The 21324-nt window shown below is 41.9% G+C and overlaps 1 protein-coding gene, 1 long non-coding RNA gene and 1 other non-coding gene across 7 annotated transcripts in view; 2 read left to right on the top strand and 1 right to left on the bottom strand.

Moving 5' to 3' along the window:
• Window positions 1-21324, top strand: part of DLGAP1 (DLG associated protein 1) — a 980899-nt gene that overhangs the window by 588077 nt on the left and 371498 nt on the right. For 4 of the 5 annotated variants that reach the window (XM_037734016.1, XM_037734015.1, XM_037734014.1 and 1 more), the window contains one exon: window positions 18160-19188. In XM_037734016.1, coding sequence (XP_037589944.1) covers window positions 18232-19188 — 957 coding nt within the window. In that variant the 5' untranslated portion in view covers window positions 18160-18231. Of the gene's footprint in view, window positions 1-6903; window positions 6916-18159; window positions 19189-21324 lie in introns of those variants that run through there. The other variant, XM_017515908.2, reaches the window with a different exon arrangement.
• On the bottom strand, window positions 1754-20125 carry LOC119469073. Its single transcript, XR_005197897.1, has 3 exons — window positions 20011-20125; window positions 2820-3052; window positions 1754-2669 (listed from the first exon to the last, which is right to left on the bottom strand). It is a non-coding gene; the product is annotated as an uncharacterized LOC119469073 (long non-coding RNA).
• LOC119469075 lies at window positions 4060-4166 on the top strand. The gene has a single exon (XR_005197899.1). It is a non-coding gene; the product is annotated as a U6 spliceosomal RNA (small nuclear RNA).

Here is a 21324-nt window from a genome sequence, read left to right as displayed (position 1 = left end):
ACACCCATCCGTGCAAACTGCAAGGGACGCTACCCAGTGAAGTGCTTGTTGGGGGTTCGTTTCCCCTTCCTTATTTCTGTTACTTAGCTTGCAGGTCTTTACTCATAAGTGTAGCAGAGGACGCCTCCCTGAATGAAGTGAATTGCCTCCCACCCTGTGCCAACATAAGCAGATGGTGAGAAGTGGCCATACAGAAACTGGAAGCTCCAGGTTAAGCTGAGAGGTGTGAGCGTTTTGTATGGAGAAGTTCATCCTGTCCTCCAAATTGCTAGCGTACTACTCTACTTTAAATGGCCTATCTGAAGTGTAGATTATGTATATAGTCAGCCTATATACATGTCTCTGGAATATACATGGCTTCCATGGTTTTAATTATTGTCTCATTGGCAAATAATAATAATAATAGATGAATAATTTTATTTCTAGTTTATGTTGGAAAGCATGATTTTCCTCTGGTGTCTTATTATGCTTATGTCAAGGTATATTTAAGTTAAACGACATTGCCTAACTGCAATCAGTGATAGCAAAGCATCAGGTCTGCTGTACCACACAAGGTCAGCTTGCCACCCCCATCCCCAGCTGTGCTGTATGCAATTTATGCAGCCATATGCTGCAACCCTGGTGACATTCCATCGCTGTGTTGAGTGACAAAGGCAGTATTTATCATTGACAGTGTGGCAGTGCCTACTGTGAGCGCTGGAGTGTGACTTCCTGGATTAACTACAAGTAAATTATTTAACTTTCCTGTACCTCATTTTCCTCCTCTGGGAAATGGAGATAATAAGAGTGCCTGCTTCATAGGGCTGCTGTGATAATTAAGTGGGATAATGCATATAAGATACCTGGGACAGGGCTGGCCACACAGACATACCTATGTTTTTAATATTTGCTTGAATGTATTGCTGGTCAAGCATCTGAAATCCAAAATCAAAAATGCTGTAGAATTCAAAGCTTTGTGAGCACCAACATGAAACTCAAAGGAAATACTCATTGGAGCATTTTGGATTTTGGAGTTTCAGATTTGGGATACCCAACCAGTAAGTAGAGTAAATCGCAAATGTTCTAAAACCTGAGAAAATCAGAAATTCAAAACACTTCTGGGTCCCGGGCATTTTGGACGAGGGATACTCAACCTGTAATGAGTGCACATTTTACTATACTTCCTCTTTAATAAACAAGCCAATATTTTTGTAAAACTTTCAATGCCTTCAAGTCAGCAAAGAGTTTATAAAAGATTGCTTGCAGAAGGCAGTAAGCAAGACATGGTACCGTTATCAACATTTTATGCATATTTATTGCCTGTCTCCCAGCACATGAAGGAATGGACTTTTTGAATTGTGTTCACTACTGGGTCCCTATTCCCTAGAACTGCACCTGTCATTTAGCAGATGCTGAATAAATGTTTGTTGCGGGGAAAAGAATACATGGATGTGAGCTCTTTTACCAACCTTTGTAGGTAACTGAAAAGTTATTGTCTGCATCGGCTCACCTCTATATCAACATTAAAATTATTCACATCATATCTACAAGTCTTGGTGGTAGAGAGAAAAGATTGTGAGTGGCTATGGCCTTGAGCTTCGCAGCATTCCTAGGCCAACATTTTTGGCTTTGTAGGGGCAGAAATGTGTGATACTTTCCTCGCCCATCATGTGAGTCACTCCTGTAACAAAAGACAGGTTAACAAGAGAAAAGCATAATGAATGTAATCAAAGTTTTATGTAACATGGGACTCTTCAGAAATGAAGATCCAAAGACCCAGGGAAAACTTTTTTATTCTTAGATTTGACGAAGAATGGACAGCAGTGTAGACATGTGATGGACTGAAGGGTGTAATCTAATGGTGATAGACTAAGCAGGGAGCCCAGCAAGGCCTGACTGTTCAGCTTCTTCTCAACCTCTCTGTAGAGCATTCCTTCCTCCTGGGTATGGGGCCGGGCCCCTCTGGAATGAGGGTCTTCAAGGGAGATGGGGAAAGGCAGAGAGTGACCTTTCTGGGTTTCACAGCTTCCCTTGGAGGAGAGGGGTTCTAGTTTCTGTGACACATCTTGGGAAAGAGGAATTCTGGTTGCCATGACTCACTTCAGGGGAGAAAAACAGGTGGGAGACAGGAGGATGGAAGAAGGTCAAAGAGACCTTGCTTCTGAGACCCTTCCACTGTCCTTCAGCCCATAGTACTCAGCACACCAAGATGCCATACTTTGGGGTACTACGTTCCGAGTCCTGACAGCTTGTACAAAGCCGCTGGCTTGTGAACATGATGTTAGGGCCACTGACCATCCCTGACGGTATGCATTCCCAGAGGGCAGCTTGCTGGTTAGCTTCTTAAACATCAAACGTTTAAGCTGGAGGAGTCTTCTTGTATTAAAACGAAGCAATATGATGAAGTATGGTAGTATTATCCTTTTTGCATATTAATATTTTCTTTTAGCAGCTAAATCTCTCTTCAAAAGCAAGTCTTAAAGACTGGAGATCCAATGATTGACAGTGGTCCCTGCTGTGATGTTCCTGGCAGCCCAGAGTCTCTTGGCGGTTAGCAGGAAAGCTATTGAGGGGCAGGAAGAGCATGTGCTTTGATTCTCACAGATCTCAGTTGCAGCCCTAGCTTAGTTGCCCATTAGCTGTGCTCTGTGGGCAGGTTATTTAACTTCCATGAACCTCAGTTTCTTCATCTGCGAAAAGGGAAAAAACCATGTTACACTTGCAAGCCTGAGCAGCAGCATATCTCATTTTCAGCACATACGTGTAATAAGCCCGTTAATAAAGCAAAGCTTGTATTTCTCTAGATTCAGAAATACTAGTTAGATAATTCTGTAGCTTACCAAGTGGCCTTGTTGCTCACTACAGAAAGAGAAAAAGTCTTCCCTCATGACAAGAATGGATTCGCAGCCAGGTTCTCCCCGAAATGTCCCTGTCTTCAGTGACATTCAGAGAACTTGATATGGACTTTTCAACAACAGTTTCCTGAGTCATTGCCATTGTAGTTCTGGAGCCTCTAACTGCTGAGGAGGTGGAAGAAGGACAAAGGAGCCACAGGACAGATGCTGCCTGTGTGCTGTGATGAAACAGCGAAGCAGGCTTTAGCAGTCTTCATTAGCCACTGCTCAAATACTTCCCGATCAGCACAGTGGCTCTGCTCTCTATGGGGCCAGCACCAATGAGGCGTTATTCCCAGTACAAAAATAGTAATTTTACTTACAAATTATCATACTTTTCCCATGAAAATATCTTGTTTCCCAAGCAGGAGCTTCCCATTTATGTATTTATTTGACTAACATTTATCGAATGCATCTGTGTGTTGCAGGCATGCAGCTGATTCTGATGCATACTTGAGTTTGAGAACCATTGTTACAGTCAATGGATGGTACCAAGGGAGGGAAAAAGCATATTGACAAAACTGTTATATTTTACATAATACAGAGGTATCTGGATATAGATTTGCTACCTCTACTACAATTTGTTTCCACAAGGAATTAAAGTGGTTTATGAGATTATATATATATGTGTGTGCGTATGTATATATGCACTATAGATAGATGGTAGGTAGGTAGATAGATAGATAGATAGAGAGTAAAGGAATAAACATCCAAGGGAAATACAATGATAGTAGAATAAAAATGGAAAAGCAATAAAACCATCATGATTTTGCCATAGCCTTTCCTGATACCCTTCCTGGTATTCAAGCTGGTGATGCATGCACTGCTCTATGTGGAAACATATTCACCTCACGAGAGTAACTCACCCGGATGATTAAAGGCAGTTGTTAAGTATACAGTTTTGTTAATACTGAGACTTGAGAGGAATTTACCAAGTGGCACTGCATTCAGAAGTCACTCTTTGCTGAGACAGGCAACATCTCGACAGTAAAAACCATAGCAAGTATAAATGCCTATTTCATATAGTTCCCTTACATAGGCTAGTGGCTTAACATCTAAAGGCAGTTGAAAGGGCCAGACAAGGAGGTCAGGTTTGTAGCTCTCAGACAACCTGGCCAACATCTGAATAGCGTCATCCAAGATCGTATCAGATGTAGAAATGGAAGGCATTGAAAAAGTAAGAGGAGTACTCACTTTGACAACACATAGGCTAAAATGGGAATCATACAGAGAAGATTAGCACAGTCCCCGAACAAGGATGACATGCAAATTCATGAAGCATTCCATATTTTTAATCCTTAAATTTATAGAACCAATAAAGAGCCTAAACTGCCAAAGCAATGCTAATCAAAAAGAACAAAGCTAGAAGCATCACATTACCTGACTTCAAATTACACTACAAGGCTATAGTAACCAAAATGGCAAGATGCTAGCATAAAAATAGATACTTAGATCCATGGAACAAAAAAAAAAAAAAAACCCCAGAAATGAGCAATATTCAACAAAGTAAACAAAAACATACAGTGAGGAAAGAATACCTTATTCAATAAATGGTACTAAGAAAATTGGATAGCCATGTGCACAATGAAAATTAGACCCCTATTTCTCACCATATACAAAAATTAAAGGCTTACATGTAAGATCTGAAAATATAAAAATTCCAGAAGAAAGCCTAAGAAAAACTCTTCTGGATATTGGCCTAGGCAAAGACTTCATGACTAAGACCTCAAAGATATAAATGAAACAAAAACAAAAAATAAACAAATGGGACTTTAATTCAACTTAAAAACTTCTGAACAGCAAAAGAAATACTCAGACAACCTACTGAATGGGAGGAAATATTTTCAAATTATGCAACTGACAAATGACTAATATCCAGAATATACAAGGAACTCAAGCAACTCAACAATTTCAAAAATTAAATTATCCCATTGAAGAGTGAGCAAAGGACATGAACATTTTTCAGAAGACATACAAGTGGCCCATAAGCATATGAAAGAATGCACAACATCACTAATCATCAGAAAAAATGAAAATTAAAACCACAATGAGATACCATCTTATACCAAAGTGGCTATTATTAAAAAATAAAAAAAAATATTGGCAAGGATATGAAGAAATGAGAAAATGTCTATATACTTTTAGTGGTAATGTAAATTAGTACAACCTCTATGAAAAACTGTATGGAGATTTCTCAAAGAACTAAAAGTAGAATTACCATTTGATCCAGCAATCCCACTACTGGGTATCTACCTAAAGAAAAAGATATAATTATTATCAAAAAGATACCTGTACTCCTGTTTATTGCAGCACTATTCGCAATTGCAAGGTCATGGAGTTAACCTGTGTCCATCAATAGATGAATTTATGATTATGATTTTTTTTTTAGGCAGAATCTCACTCTGTCACCCAGGCTGCAGTGCAATGGCGTGATCTTGGCTCATCGCAGCCTCTGCCTCCTGGGTTCAAGCAATTCTCCTGCCTCAGTCTCCCTAGTAGCTGGGACTACAGGCATGCACCACCATGTCCGGCTAATTTTTTGTATTTTTAGTAGAGACAGGGTTTCACCACGATGGCCGGGATGGTCTTGATCTCTTGACCTCATGATCCGCCTGCCCTGACCTCCAAAAGTGCTGGAAAAACAATTATTTTTTTTTTTTAGATGGAGTTTCACTCTTGTCACCCAGGCTGGAGTGCAGTGGCAATCTTGGCTCACTGAAACCTCCACCTCCTGGGTTCAAGCGATTCTCCTACCTCAGCCTCCTGAGTAGCTGGAATCACAAGCGCCCACCAGCATGCCCAACTAATTTTTGTAGGTTATAGTAGAGATGGGATTTCACCATGTTGGCCAGGTTGGTCTCAAACCCCTTACCTCAGGTGATCCACCCGCCTCAGCCTCCCAAAGTGCTGGAATTATAGGCATGAGCCACCATGCCCAGGCAATGATTGAGTTTTTAAATGTGGTATATATACACCATAAAATACTGCTTAGCCATAAAAATAAATGAAGCCATCTTTTGCAGCAACATAGATGTAACTGGAGGCCATTATCTTAAGTGAAATAACTCAGAAACAGAAAGCCAAATACCACATGTTCTCCCTTATGAGATAAATAATGTGTACATATGGACATAGAGAATGGAATAATAGACATTGGAGACTCAGAAGCATGGGATGGTGGTAAGAGAGGAGAAATTACTTAATGGGTACAATGTACACTTTTTGGGGGATGGCTACACTAAAAGCCCAGCTTTTGCCTCTACACAGTAAAAATAAACATATATATAAAGCCAGAGGTGAAATGAAGTGGTTAGATTTGAACAAAATATGGAACAGGCATGGCATACTGCCCTAAAAACCTTGTATTTGAAGAATGTGCTGCTCTCAGCCATCTACACCTCCTATATTGAGATGTTTTATCACTTCTTAAGTCTTGCAGCTTCTAGAGTTCTTTTTCAAAAGCCTTTTACTTGGTGCATTACGTATGCACCATGTACTGTACAATCCAGCACTTGATTAGATTCTGACTTGTATTGTTTGCTGATTGTTCACATTTATGTGATTTATTTTCTTAACTAGATTGTAAATTAGATGAGGCCTATCTTTTCCATGATTCCTTTAGTCAGGGAATATTTTAAGAAGGAGGCTATATTTGTACCTACTCTTCAAGAAGAAATAAGAATTTGTGCAGAGAATGGAAGTGAGTATTTTAGAGAGCATGAAACACAGAGTCATTGGGGAATGTGGCATGGGGAAGAATACCAGAAGCCCAGTGTCACTGGAGCTGAGCTGTGTGGGGTGTGGGGTGGGGAGACAGGGCTGTCTGGCAATGGATGCCAGGAAGCCTCCCACCTTGAGTCACATAGAAAGGCTTAGATTATATTGAGAAAGTGTAGAGGGTCTGAGAAGAATTTAAAGCTAAAGAATGGTATAATCAGGTAAAAAGGTCATATTACAATTCATACTGTTAGCAGTATGAAATAGACGTGTGTGTGTGTGTGTGTGTGTGTGTGTGTGTGTGTGTATAGAGGTGATAAGAACAGTGATTATGGCCTAGCGATTAAGAACATGCGTGTTCAAAATTTAGTAACTGGAGCTGGATATAGTGGCTCATGTAGATAATCCCAGCACTTTGGGAAGCTGAGGTAGGAGCATTGCTTGAGGCCAGGAGCTCGAGACCAGCCTGGGCAATATAATAGTGAGACCTCCGTCTCTATAAAAAATGAAAAAAAATTGGCCAGGCATGGTGGCACATTCCTGTAGTCCTTGCTGTGCAGGTGGATTGCGTAAGCCCATGAGTTATGAGTTCCAGCTATGATCCTGGGCATCAGAGCGAGATCTTGTCTCTAAAACAAAAATTTTTAATTACCGAATATATTATCTCAGACAAGTCATTTCCTCTTTAAAAGTCTGTTTTCTCATCCAGAGACTAATCCCTACCATATTGGGTTGTCTGAGGATGAAACAAGATCATTTAAAGTGGACAACATGTGCCTGGTATATAGTTATGAGTCCTAGCAGCAGAGGCCGTTCATTTTTATTCACTTGATATTTGTTGATTACTACTTTGTTTTTTCAACCAAGTCTAGATGAGAAATAATGAGTAGACTCGAGGGCTTAGGACAGCTGGAACAGACACAGGAGACCCATGATACTATTCCTAATCAGCTTTGGGATTAGCGCTGAGGGTGGACACTGGAAATTTGCCCTGGCACCAGTCCCATCCCCAGCGACACTCAGCAGCCTCTGTGTGAAAGGACAGAGGGATAGTGGCATCAGTCCTTGGTGCCTATTGTCCACAGTGAGTGAGGTAGAAGAATTAGAGCAAGAAACCTGAGGGGACAAATGAATGTTTGACCTGCTGTCTCTTCTAGGCTGGCAAGGGAGGAAGTGAAGACCACCAAAGATGGATAGAATGGGAGATCAGGGCAGAGCTGAGGAACCAGTGAATGGAATAAAATATTATGAGACCCATCAGAGGGCAGGGAAAGTGGGAACAAGGGAATGAGAAAACGTGTGAGACAGGAAGTTGAAGGTGTAATCTTAAGAATCTTCAATCTTGCTACAGTGCCCAGTGCACTGCTCATAATACTAGCTATTCAATAAATAGTTGCTGAATTAAAGTCATATGTATTGATTTGATTTGACTTCATGCCAGTACAGTCAAAGACTATTTGGCTGATGCCTTACAGGTCAACACCCTTATCTGCCAAAACTTAAATCCAGAAATAAGCTGGTACAGTAGTGCACATCTGTAATTCTAGCACTTCGGGAGGCTGAGATGAGAGGGTTGCTTGTGCCCAGGCGTTCAAGTCTGCAGTGACCCATGATTATGCCAGTGCACTCCAACCTGGGTGACGAGAGTGAGACCCTGTCCCTAAAAAAGATAAAATTTAATACAAACAAAAATACTTTAATTCAGAAACAATGAATGTCATCATACTTCCTTCTCTATCACAGCAAAAAAAATGTTTCAGAAAGTTGACTGAATGTGGATTTGTTTGTTTAAAATTTAAGACTGGGTGTAGGATTCTGAAGGACAATAAAATCCAGTTCCAAAATGAAAAAAGTTAAAAGGGTCAGATTGCTAGATGTGTGAAGAGTCAGACTAAGGCACTTTACAAATGATGGGAAGATGGAAGCAGAAGGAAAGGGCAGTGTTTGAGGAATTACAAATCTAATTCCCATTAACAGCAACTATTGCAGAGGCCAGGGCAGGCCAAGCCCACTGGAGGAAAAAGACTCCGTAAGGTGTTAAAAATAGCTGATTACAGAGACTGTCCTTCTCCTCACCTCTTCTATGGTATCTGACCACCCCTCTCTCACACAGGCAGGCACTGATAACAGTTTTCAAAGAGTGAATGTATAATCTAAATTAGCGTGCATAGTGTATCCAAGCCAATAAATACTTAAATGGGTATAAAACTGTATGAGGATAACTTAGCCAGCTCCGATGGGGCCGCTTCAGAGACTGACTCACATTGGCCTCCCTCAGATGTAGACCACAGAGGCGGAGGTTCTGTATGCTTGCAGTTACCCGCTGGGCAGGAAGGTTCGCTTTACTTGAATGAGTAAGCTTTAGTGGGCCTGCCCTGGTTCTGCTGCAGATGACCACAGAGTCTGCACCCTCTGGGCAGGGAATCGGGCCTGATTAGACCTACAAGGCCATTAGGCAGCTTCTTTCTGTTTCTTTCCCTGGGCTCCATGGACTCTGGACTGGCTCCTCTCCTCCCTCCACACCCACTCCCTCTGCAGGGTCCTTGGCTAATGCTGCTCCACAGTTCAGAAGCATCAACTCTGGCTTCCAGTGGGGCCAACGTGGGCCCTTCCTTTACTCGACCTTGCAGATGAGTTCACCAGAGTACAGTGATTCTAGGAACATCCTCATTTAAATTTCCCAAAATGAGCATCTCATTAGCTCAGCGAAGGCTCTATATGGATGGCCCTGCGTCCAGTCTTCCATCAGCTCAGGGAATGTGGTGATCACCTTCAACCTAGTCCTAGCCACAGTGTCATCAGCAGATGCTGTGAGCAGGGAAGAAATTCCCAAAAGCTGGTGTCAGCCAAACAGCTACTACAAAAGGGCTTAGTGTCTGCACTTTTGGGGTCTCAGCACTCAGGAAAGTAGATTTGTACAGCAAACTTGGTAAGAGGAGCAACAGCATTTAAAGGAAGAGACTTTATAAGAGAAAATTTGATTCAGGTAAATATATATATGCATGTATGTTTATATAAAATCTGGCTGTGAAACAAGTTGTCTAGAATGTGCCAGAACATGTTCACAAGACTACTCAGATAGTTATGAGCAATCTAGACAAAAATAACTTGTTTTCATCAGAGACTATTTCCACTGCTTCTTTTCAAGTTGTATTGTCATAGTGTTTTGATTGTCATTGTTTTTGTGTTTTTCCGTCTTCCGTCATGCTTGTCTTTAGGTACCATTAAACAGCTTTATTCTGTCATCATTTCTTCTTTCCCCTAGATTTATCAATAGCTTGCAAGTTTTTCCCAATTTTTTTTGGAGTAAAAACTGATGAGTTTTTCTCTTCTCTGTGAATATTCTACTCCCATCAATTGTGCCCCCATAAGACAGGCTGTCCCCCTGCTGCAGTGCCTCCTGAAGGATACTGTCCATGGCTGATCAAGGTAACCACATTCTCTTAGCTGGCTCCCAGGGGAATCTATCTGTCCATTTAGCCAAGATAACCAACCCTCTCCTGGAAATCCAAGTAAGAACAATTCCATAGGAGGCATATCTCCAAGGTCCCATAGAGTCAGTACAGGCACATTTGATCTCTGTCAGTCCAAAATAATGTTAGGAGATTTTATTGTTTACTGCCTGGATTACCTTCACATAAAAATCAGCTCCCAAATCCTATGACATTTTGCTCAACCACCAATATGAATGATGACCTGTTAATCATTTCTCAAGGAACACTACCTTCCAGCTTTTATTCTCAAAAACTGCTATGAAACCACATTTTTAAAGCTTTCTATGGAGACACAGATGATTGTAATTGTGCTGCCTACTGTGACCAAATTGGAGAATATTTGAATTGAGTTGTTGGTTTTTTGTTGTTTTTTTTTTAACAATACCGTATCTTTTGAAAGGGAAATGCCTTTGAAGGCATTTATTTGTAGGAGCAGACTGATTGACAGAGGTATTCATAGACAAAATCAAACTGCAGGTGATTAGGATAACAATTAATGTTAATGAAAAGCCAAAATACATTCTGTATCTATAAAATGGCTCAGCATTGTACTTTGAGTAATATAATTGGTATATTTCAGACTGTGCTTATTCAAAGGTGCTCTAATGGGACTTGTATAATTTTAAGCATACAACACATGAAAATCTTCAAGTAAGGAAGCCCGGAAAAGTGAAAGACCATGACATTCAGTATCCTCTGCAGGTACAATTTCAGAAGGTCAGAAAATATCCAAAAAGTGAGCATTTGGACAATGTTTAGTCACATTCTTACCTCTGTTTTCTGTTTACTTTTACTCAAAAGTGCATTAGCTTCATTTTTTAGTAGTACATTAATAAGAACCATTTTCTTATTTAAAAAAGTAATAATTTAAAATCATCAGCCTGTTGGGTGTTCATCATTATCAATCTCTGTAAAATTGGGATTTATTATAAGTAAAGGAAAAAATTACTAATAAAAAATCTGCATCTTCACTGCAGAGGATTTTGTTCTGTCTAAAAAAAATGTTATGTATGTGTTCAGACTGTGGTAGAAGCATCCATGTGTGGACAAGGAGGCCTGAATCAGGACACTGCCCTAACTGGCCAGGACATTGTCACCCTCTCTTGGGGTACTCCTTGTTTTCTTCCAGTCTTCTCTCATAAACTGCTCTTGCAAGAAATCATTGCTTCTTTGAGATCTTTTTGCCCCTCCTCTCCCATATTTATTCTCTAACTACAGCTAGAGAAATCTTTAGTACAAATGTGACCATGCCACTATCTTGTTTAAATTCCTCTAATGGACTGCCACCAGCTGCAAATATAGTCCTGCATCTTGACATAGCTTCATCAAGGATCTCATGATTTTGCCCTGACTACCTGTCTCACTTAGGAACAGGTACAGATGCAAGTTTCAGTACACAAAATTACAGAAAGCAGAATAACTGCGAGCTATTTCCCCTCCTATCTCCACACGTACTCCCTCTGCAGATGGGACTCTGGCTTCCTATGGGGCCAGCACAGGCCCTTCCTTTACTTGATAAGATAAGGAAACAGAGTAAAGGTCTATTTTTCTCTCACCTAAACAAAATGCAGAGGCGTACCTCCAGGGCTGATATGACACTCCACTGTAGGTCAGAGCCTTTATCTTCTGCTTCTCTAATCCTCAAACGGTAACTTCTATCTCATGGTACAAGATCACTATTCACCCAGCCCCCACAGCTGCATTTCAGCCAGGGAAGGGGTAAGGAAGGATATGTCCCTTACTTTAGAGATGTTTTCCAGAAATTGCACATGCCATTTTCAATTATATTCCATTAGCCGGCATTAGTCACCTAAGCACATCTAGGGAGAGTGGGAAATGAAGTCATTGTTCAGGGCTGCTTGTACTTTTCAACAAAAGAATCCTTTCTCTTAAGTGGAATGTTATAACCTGGCAAGGACAAGCTTCAGGCAGGTGGAGGGATGCCAAAAAGGTGACTTGAAAGATAGAGAGTACAAGGATGATCACCAGAGGCTGGGAAGGGTAGTGAGGGGGGTGTGGCTGAGGAGGGAGAATGGGAATGATAATTGGGTACAAAAAAAATAGATGCAAGGCCAAATGAATGATAAAAGCTAGTATTTGATTGCACAATAGGGTGACTATAGTCAATAGTAATTTAATTGCACATTTAAAAATAACTATAAGAGTGCAATTGGATTGTTTGTAACAAAAAGGATAAATGTTTGAGGTGATAGATATTCCATTTACCTTGATGTGATTATTATACATTATATGCCTGTATCAAAATATCTCAGGTACCCCAGAAATATATACACTACTAGGTACCCACAAAAATTTTTTAAAGTATTCTTTTAAGGTGACTTGACCCTGAAAAGATTTGTGGGGATTTCCTCTTCCTACTCTCTCCCCAAACACGAACACAGTGCCTCCTGTTCTTTTGGGCAGGGTCCACTGTGTTCTTCTTCCTAAAGCAAGTTGCAATTGCCTGCCTGTCCGTCCTCACGGAGTAAGACAGGGGAGGGGCTTCAATTGGCTCTTCTTTCTGCACGTAAAGAAAAATCAAGAAAAGCAGCTCTAAATAAAGACATGCACAAAAATCAAAATGGAATAAGGACTTGCCAGCTATGCAAGACCATTTTCCTTTTGTCAGCATCTTCTAATATGTGGAGTGTTTGTGTTTTCCTTGGACCTAATAAATTACCTACCTTAAGAATTTCCTTTACAGTGCTTGATTATTCTTGCTTTAGTTATCATCTGGACAGTGATAATTCTGCTCCAGGTGTGGGAACTCTGGAAAAACTGTGCATCTCACACTCTGAGTTTATCTCATGGCTTCAAACAGGGTCAACCAATTATCCAAGCAAAAAAATCAGGCGACATGGCACGATGGTAAAATTGAACTTAGAAGGATAATAAAACAGAATACTAAAGTCACAGTGAAAAGAAAAAATCAGAGATAATCACTGGTAGTCATAGAAATGCTGATGAAGACATGTTGACCACAGTCCCCATTCTTGCTCAAAGAACAAGGCCTGAAAGGCAATTTGCGTCTCTATTTCCAGAAATTGTTATCGTCACTTAAAATCTAATTGACAGGCTAGCATCCTCTTTTCTCAAGAATGCATACAAGAATGAGAAGTTTTATTTATCTCTTTTCATGTTTTTCATGGCCAGGTCACGAAATGCATATGCTGAATCCCTCGTGGCCAAAGGGCTTATGACATGTCTCTCTCAATACATCATAAGCCCATTGGCCTCTAGGGATTTACTGTAGGTGTTTGGTCATCTTTGCAGCAGCAGGCAAGAGAGGGATGTTCAATTAATGCTTCTTAATGATGCTCTTGGACACACCACAGGTGGGAGCAAACGGTGCCCATGGATACAACTTACAAACATTAATTAGGAGAGGGGGGAAAAAAAAGAAGTGACAGAGATAGGTGTGCTGGAAATGGAGTTTAAGAGTAAGGCAAGAGGAAAATGAAGAATGGGAGAAGGAAGAACAGGACCACCATAGTAGGTGCCACCAGCAGTTGTCAAAACCCTTTGCCAATGGCCTTAGGATTTTAGAACATCTGCCCTTGCTCACCGATGTATTTCCTTTTATAATCCCAAACTGACCTATTTTTGTTTTAAAATGACAAGATGATAGAAGAGAGTGTAAGATTTGTTATAGAAAGGGCTGGGGTATTAAGTTGTTTATTTGGCCTTGACCAGAAAGATAGATTTAGCACTTAAAAATGTATATTGTCATTTTTATGACCTTATTTTCCCACATCTGAGAGAAAAAGATCATGATCTCAAATATAAGGAAGGAGGAAAGTTAGCTTATTTATTCTGGATGCAATTTGTTTCCCTCCAAAAAAATAGAGGCACTTGTCCTGTGCTGAAAATAGCCCAGGTAAATTTTAGCAAAAATCACACTGCGTATGATTAATTTACGGAAATTATCATCGGTTACATCATTTAACTTACATCATTATTAGTGGCCTTAAAGCAGCTCTTCCTTTGCTCTGCTTGTCCTCAGGTAACATCATCTTGCATGGAATGCTGCTCACATAATAAAGATAATTAATACTGAATACCTGATTAAAATAATCTTGTATATTTTGGAGTAAACATGTATAATTCATGTTGTCAGCTCTTGCCAGCTTCACATTTTATTTAGCAGAAAATATCTACCCAAGTCTCTTTCCTTGAGAAGGAAAGTTCGAAACGTTATCTAATATTATTTTATATTTTGAGATTCTACTATATGTGATCATAAAACTTAGTATGTGTCTATAATCCTAACAGAATCTTGTTTCTGCTTTTTACTTTTCAGTCTATATTTGAAAGGCAAAAATGTCCTCAGTGGGACCTGGTTTATAGGGAGAGACTTTCTTATGCAATGAATTTTTCCATCTAAGTTAGTTTATGCTACAGTTTTGTTAAAATACATACTTAACCCTCTTACATTCTTCCTTGCCACAGCCTACTTTTAGGAACATAACTTCATGCAAAGCAATGCCAACGTTTTCTGTTTCCATTAGTCTCTCACCAGTGGACATGTTTTTACCTATTGGTTTTTCCTTATCCACAGGTATCGTTAAGTCCTGAATTCCCTTTTTGTCTCTTCAAGTGTCAGTTTCTCTCTCTCTCCTCCCAGCAGACTGGCCTCTGTCTAAGCATCCTGTAATCAGTAAGGTCAGGCAAGCTCCTCAGACTTTACTTCCAGACAGGTAGAACTGCAGAAGGTACGGTATTCTCCAGTGGGTTGCAGAGATAGAAGTCAAAGGTAAATTGGTTGGAAGGAGTATTCATCAGCCAGCTTCCTGCCTTGCTCTGAAAACTGCTAGTCTTTGGAATGGTTCCTCCAAATTCTTGAGCGTCTTTCCTTGGCCTTGCCCAGCCCAGCCTTTGCCGCACAGTCATGTTTTCATTAAACAAAAGCTACTTGAATCACAATATGAACCTCTTTGGGAAATTTTGCATTAATGCATTAAGTTATTGGGTAAATATTCTACCTTAATTCCCACTATCCACTAGGGTAACATTTTGCTAAATACTGGATGGGTAAAACATAGTCCCTACCCTCGAGGACCTCATAATTTAGTAGACTAGCCAATTCTGAGTGACTGCGCTAATTAAAACCTTTCATCATTATTTCTGAATGGTCAGTCCAGAAACTGGGAGACAGGAGGAAGAAAGGAGCTTCACAAAGCATGGATAGAGATTGCCAACATTGTCATGGGCTCCCAGATGCAGTATGTCCCATGGAATAGAAAAGACCTGGCCTCTCAAACATCTTTTTTCATGAGGCTAAGTTTGGATGTTATACATATATATATATTTTTTATTTTATGTTATTTATTTATTTTTTTTTTGAGACAAAATTTTCCTCTGTCACCCAGGCTGGAATGCAGTGGCACGATCTCAGCTTACCGCAACCTCTACCTCCTGGGTTCAAGTGATTTTCCGCCTCAGTCTCCTGAGTAGCTGGGATTACAGGTGCCCACCACCACACCCAGATAATTTTTGTATTTTTAATAGAGATGAGGTTTCACTATGTTGACTAGGCTGGTCTCGAACTCCTGACTTCAGATAATCTGCTTGCCTTGGTCTCCCCAAGTGCTGGTATTGCAGGCGTGAATCACCACACCCAGCCCTATATGTTTTGTTTCTTAATTAAGCCACATACCTATCTCTCTAGGAATCTCTGAGATGACATCAGTGATATTTTAGAGAGTCACATTGGCTTTCCAGGATGACTCTTTATATGGCAATTTTTGTATTATAGGAAGTCTAGAAAGAAAATTAGGCTATCAGTGGGAACTTGGTCAGGCACTGACTTCAACACTGTTTTAGAGTCCAAAGAAAATACCCTGCCTGGTGGAATAGCAGCCCCTCTGACTTACTAAAGCTCTGGAAGATTCGAGCTTGGAAATGGACTGAGTTACCCTACATGGGATATGCATGAGTGACTTTTTCCTGAGTCTGAGCTATTAGATGTGGGGCCCTTCACTCATGTCCCTAAGAACTATTCAAGGGCCATCCTTTGGTCATTTTGCCATCGTCTATTAACTTTCTTTTTCTTTGTGAGACAGAGTCTCATTCTGACACCCAGGCTGAAGTGTAGAGGTACATTCACAACTCACTGCAGCCTCAACCTTCTGGGCTCAAGCAATCCTCTCCCTACTTGAGTAGCTGGGACTATAGGCATTTGCCACCACCCCCAGCTAATTTTTAAAAATTTTTTGTAGAGACTGGTTCCACTATGTTGCCCAGCTGGTCTCACACTCCTGGGCTCAAATGATTCTCCCACCTTGGCCTCCCGAAGTGCTGGGATTACAGGCATGAGCCACCACACCTGGTCCTGTAATATAAACATTCAACCAGAAACCTTAAACTAGGAAGAAGAGATACTTGATCCTCAAATTAGCCAAGTCAAGCTTATTTGTTCTCTCAGTTTGTTTAGAGAAAGCTCTTGACCCTCAGTTGACAGAAATATCTGGGCAGATTTTCTCTACATTTCTGATTTATTTGCCATATCTTTACTTTTTGCTGCTCTGATTAACCTGGGGAGATTGTGTGGTGAAGTTGTTCCTACAGCATTCAAAATGCAAGGCATGCAACAGAAGACGGATATATTTTAAAGATACAAGGTGCCATTGGCTTCTATTATTTATCTAGTTTTTAACTCACATTTTCATTCACAGTTACAGAGTGCTATTACTATGTGCTTATATGGCTGGATTGTCACTAGGTGGGAGTATATAAGGTGACTAATAGACTAGGCGTCAGGGAACGTAAGCCGGAAGAGAGATCCTGACCCAAACAACTCTGTAGCTTCTGGGGAGTGAGTTTCAGATGTGGTAGAAACACAAGAGAGGAACTAATTCTCTCGGCCAGGAGGACAAGCAAACGTTTCCCAGAGGAACTGAGCCCCTCTCCGGTTCTATCTTTAACAATTAACATGTAGAGACCAGCCTGACCAACATGGTAAAACCTCGTCTCTACTAAAAACACCAAGTTTAGCCAGCCATGGTGGCAGGTACCTGTAATCCCAGCTACCCGGGTGGCTGGGGCAGGAGAATCACTTGAACTCAGGAGACTGAGGTTGCAGTGAGCCGAGATCATGCCATTGCACTACAGGCTGGGCAACAGAGCAAAAACGCTGTCAAAGAGTAAGACCCAAGAAACAAGAGAAAGATACATCCAGTTATTGAAGCCATAGAGGGAAGGAGTTATTCTTTCAAATAATTTTTAAAAGATTTGGCTCTTTAAAACATAGTTTCCTTTTCCTAGGTGGTTTTATTTATTTATTTATTTATTTTGAAATGGGGTTTCACTCTGTCACCCATGCTGGAGTGCAGTGGCACGATCTCGCCTCACTGCAACCTCCACCTCCAGGGTTCAAGCAATTCTCCTGCCTCAGCCTCCCAAGTAGCTGGGATTACAGGTGCCCACCACCACGCCCAGCTAATTTTTATATTTTTAATAGAGACAGAATTTCACCATATTGGCCAGAGTGATCTTGAACTCCTGACTGCAGGTGATCTGCCTGCCTCAGCCTCCCAAAGTGCTGGGATTACAGGCATGAAAGACCATACCCACTCTCCTTTTCCTAGTTTTCTAGCTTTACCTCCTTCTCTCCCTACAGGTTTTAGAGTCAGCTTTCCTGCGCCATAGAGATAACAGAGCTTTTCCAATAATGCATTCAAGCTGTTATTAGGAACATTTATAAGTACTTCTACCAAAAAATGCAATGGCAGATGGCAGCCTCAAAAGATCAATATCCGGCCTACGGAATGGTTCATGCCTGTAATCCCAGCACTTACGGAGGCCAAGGTGGGAGGATCGCTTGAAGCCAGGAGTTCAAGACCAAGCCTAGACAATATAGTGAGACCTCGTTTCTGCAAAAATTAGCCAGGCTTGGTGGTGTCTGCCTGCAGTCCTAGCTACTCGGGAGGCTGTCTTGGAGGAGGTGGAGACTTCAGGAAGCAGGGATCGGGCCTCTGCACTCTAGCCTGTGCAGCAAAGCAAGACCCTGTAAAGTACAATACCTAATTTCCAAGAGAAATATTAACGACTTTGCCCTCTTTTCTTCATTCCCCCAGATCTCTGCCCGAGACGGGTCCGGAACCTGACTCCCGGGTGTCCATGACCCCGGCGGCTGCTTCCCGTCAGCAATGAAAGGGCTATCGGGAAGCCGCAGCCATCACCACGGGGTCACCTGCGACTCGGCCTGTGACTCGCTGTCGCACCACTCTGACCGCAAGCCCTACCTGCTGAGCCCGGTGGAACACCACCCCGCGGACCACCCGTACTACACCCAGCGGAACTCCTTCCAGGCTGAGTGCGTGGGCCCCTTCAGCGACCCGCTGGCCAGCAGCACCTTCCCCCGCAGGCACTACACCTCACAGCAGGAGCTGAAGGACGAGTGCGCCCTGGTGCCGCGCACCCTGGCCACCAAGGCGAACCGCATCCCTGCCAACCTGCTGGACCAGTTTGAGCGGCAGCTGCCGCTCAGCCGCGATGGCTACCACACGCTGCAGTACAAGCGCACGGCCGTGGAGCACCGCAGCGACAGCCCCGGCCGCATCCGCCACCTGGTGCACTCGGTCCAGAAGCTCTTCACCAAGTCGCACTCCCTGGAGGGGCCGTCCAAGGGCAGCGTCAACGGAGGCAAGGCCAGCCCCGAAGAGGCGCAGGCGGTGCGCTATGGCAAGCGCAGCAAGAGTAAGGAGCGGCGCGCGGAGCCCAAGGCCCGGCCCAGCACCTCCCCGGGCTGGTGGAGCTCCGACGACAACCTCGACGGCGACATGTGCATCTACCACGCCCCCTCAGGCGTGATGACCATGGGCAGGTGCCCCGACCGCTCGGCCTCACAGTACTTCATGGAGGCCTACAACACCATCAGTGAGCAGGCAGTGAAGGCCTCCCGGAGCAACAACGACGTTAAGTGCTCCACCTGCGCCAACCTGCCCGTCAGCCTGGACACCCCTCTGCTGAAGAAGAGCGCCTGGTCCTCCACGCTCACAGTGAGCCGCGCCCGGGAGGTGTACCAGAAGGCCTCGGTGAACATGGACCAGGCCATGGTGAAGTCCGAGTCGTGTCAGCAAGAACGCTCCTGCCAGTACTTGCAGGTACCATTTCTGTCAATGATGGAGGCTTACAAGCACTACCTGGCTTGGTTGTGTGGGCATTTCTCCTGGATCTAGTCGTGGCACTACTCTGAATTATCTATTAAGTTATGAGCCTCCTGGTTCTAGTTTTGGCACTACTCTGAATTTTCTATTTTAAGATATGAGACTGTTGGGAAAATGCAAAGGAACAAATGCTACCGACCTCATTGGGTTAACTTAAGATACTAGCTATCCAAGTGCTTTGAAAAGCACTCCTACGTAAAGGCAAGGAGTTATTATGGCATTCCTCTTTTGTCTGAGGGATCAGAGGATGGGAAGGAGAGGAAAGGGAAATCCACAGAGAATTTTAAAATTCAAAAAATAAACAATGATCTTTTGACTTTTGGAAAGAGTTTAATTAGATCTATTCGGGGTTTTGCGGGGTGGTTTTCATTGTGAAATCCTGTCTGAAGCTATATTAGAACACTGTGATGGTCATCACCATCACCATCACCATCCCTAACTAAACCCCCACCTGAGCTTCCACCCCAAAGGTACAGCAAATCAGGAAGACGCCCTGTGCCCAGAGGAGGTGGGGAGCTAGCCAGTTTGGGGACCTGACAAGTACAGCTGCAGAGACCCAGGACAACAGAGAGTAGGAGGAAAAAGGGGAAGGATCAGAGCAGTAAAATACAATCAGTGTCAACGTGTAAATCCCACACACTTACAGAGCCACGGCAGGCTGCTCTTCCCTGCCACTGTCTCCTTGTGTTTTCCTCCAGTTCCCTGAAACCAGATGTTACCTGGATAAAAATATAGGAGAGAGGGTGCTTTCTTCCCTACCTTCTTTCTGTAGTATTGTAATTTTTCCAAAGACACATTTTTCCATAAGAAGAACCCTCATCTTTTCCTTTTTCAGAGTGTCTTTTCTTCTCTGTTATCTCCTGCTAGCCCAATCTTTAAAAAAAAAAAAATTACTGAGCTGTAAAAGTATAACATACCCACTCCCATTTTATACTCCCACCTTAAGAAGAAATGCAAAGAAAAATTCTTCCTTTGAGGATTCCATCTTTTTTGCTCCCTTTGAACTCCTCCTGACAAATCTGGCTCCCTTGGGAATGCCTCCACCAATCCCTGAGAAATCCCAAGCTGGCAGACCCTGTACAAGGGCAGTGCCAGAGCCTGTTCTCAGAGTTCAGAAGAAGCCACCAGGACATGCACAGTTTTCACAAACAACACACAATTATGTAGTCAGTATTTCCCACTGAGGGTGGTATTGCCTAATTTCCCATAAGGTCACTACATGTTAATAAGTTATCAAGAACCATAACAATTTTAGAACTCAATACCTATGTAACAATCCTGCACAATCTGCACATGTACCCCAGAACTTAAAGTAGAATAAAAAACTAAACTAAAATAAAAATTTTAGAACTGAAGTATCACTGAATCCACTTAGCATATGAAAAAGTAGACACAAAGAAAGGTAAATACTTAGTGGGTTAAACCGTGAGCATGTGGCAGAGGTGGAAGGAGAACCCAGTCTCTTAACTTAGAGAAATGGCCATTATGAAGGTTGTAACTGAAAGCTCTAGAAACTCTTTAAGAACATAAAGCTCACCCACCACTGAAAGGAAAGTAATTCGACAAGGATATCTGTCTTGAAAAAAGTAAGAAGTAAAGAGACGAAAGCCCTAGAGTACCACACATTTTGTCTGCAAAGGTTCTAGGACCAGTGGCAAAAACAAAACAAATTGAAAGGAAAAAAAAAAGCCTATACTTAAATAAGTAATGATGAGATTAGATGAGAAGTATCAGAGTAAAGGATGCTGTGTATGGATCTAGCATGAGCCTTTGTTAGTAATGAAATGTTTTCATTGTATTTGCCTAGATGCCTATGTCCTTCCTACCTTAGGTTCACTTTTCTTTTTCAAACCTTTTTGGAGTCAAAATCTCAGGTAATGGTGAAAAGTCAAAGGATAAGGAAAGAAGTAAAGGGATATTAATTGAAAATCTAGTGTGTACCAGATGCTATAGCAAATGTGTTCACATTTCTTATTTCATTTAATCTTTGTAATAATCCTGAGATTACTAAATATAATAATACTCTATTTTTATGAGAAGAAACTGACACTTAGAAATATCAAGTGATTTAAA

This window comes from Cebus imitator, unplaced genomic scaffold (assembly GCF_001604975.1).
Source record: "Cebus imitator isolate Cc_AM_T3 unplaced genomic scaffold, Cebus_imitator-1.0 Scaffold565, whole genome shotgun sequence".
Taxonomy (NCBI): Eukaryota; Metazoa; Chordata; class Mammalia; order Primates; family Cebidae; genus Cebus; species Cebus imitator.
Note: the sequence above shows the minus strand (reverse complement) of the source record. Positions and strands in the feature narration are given on the sequence as shown.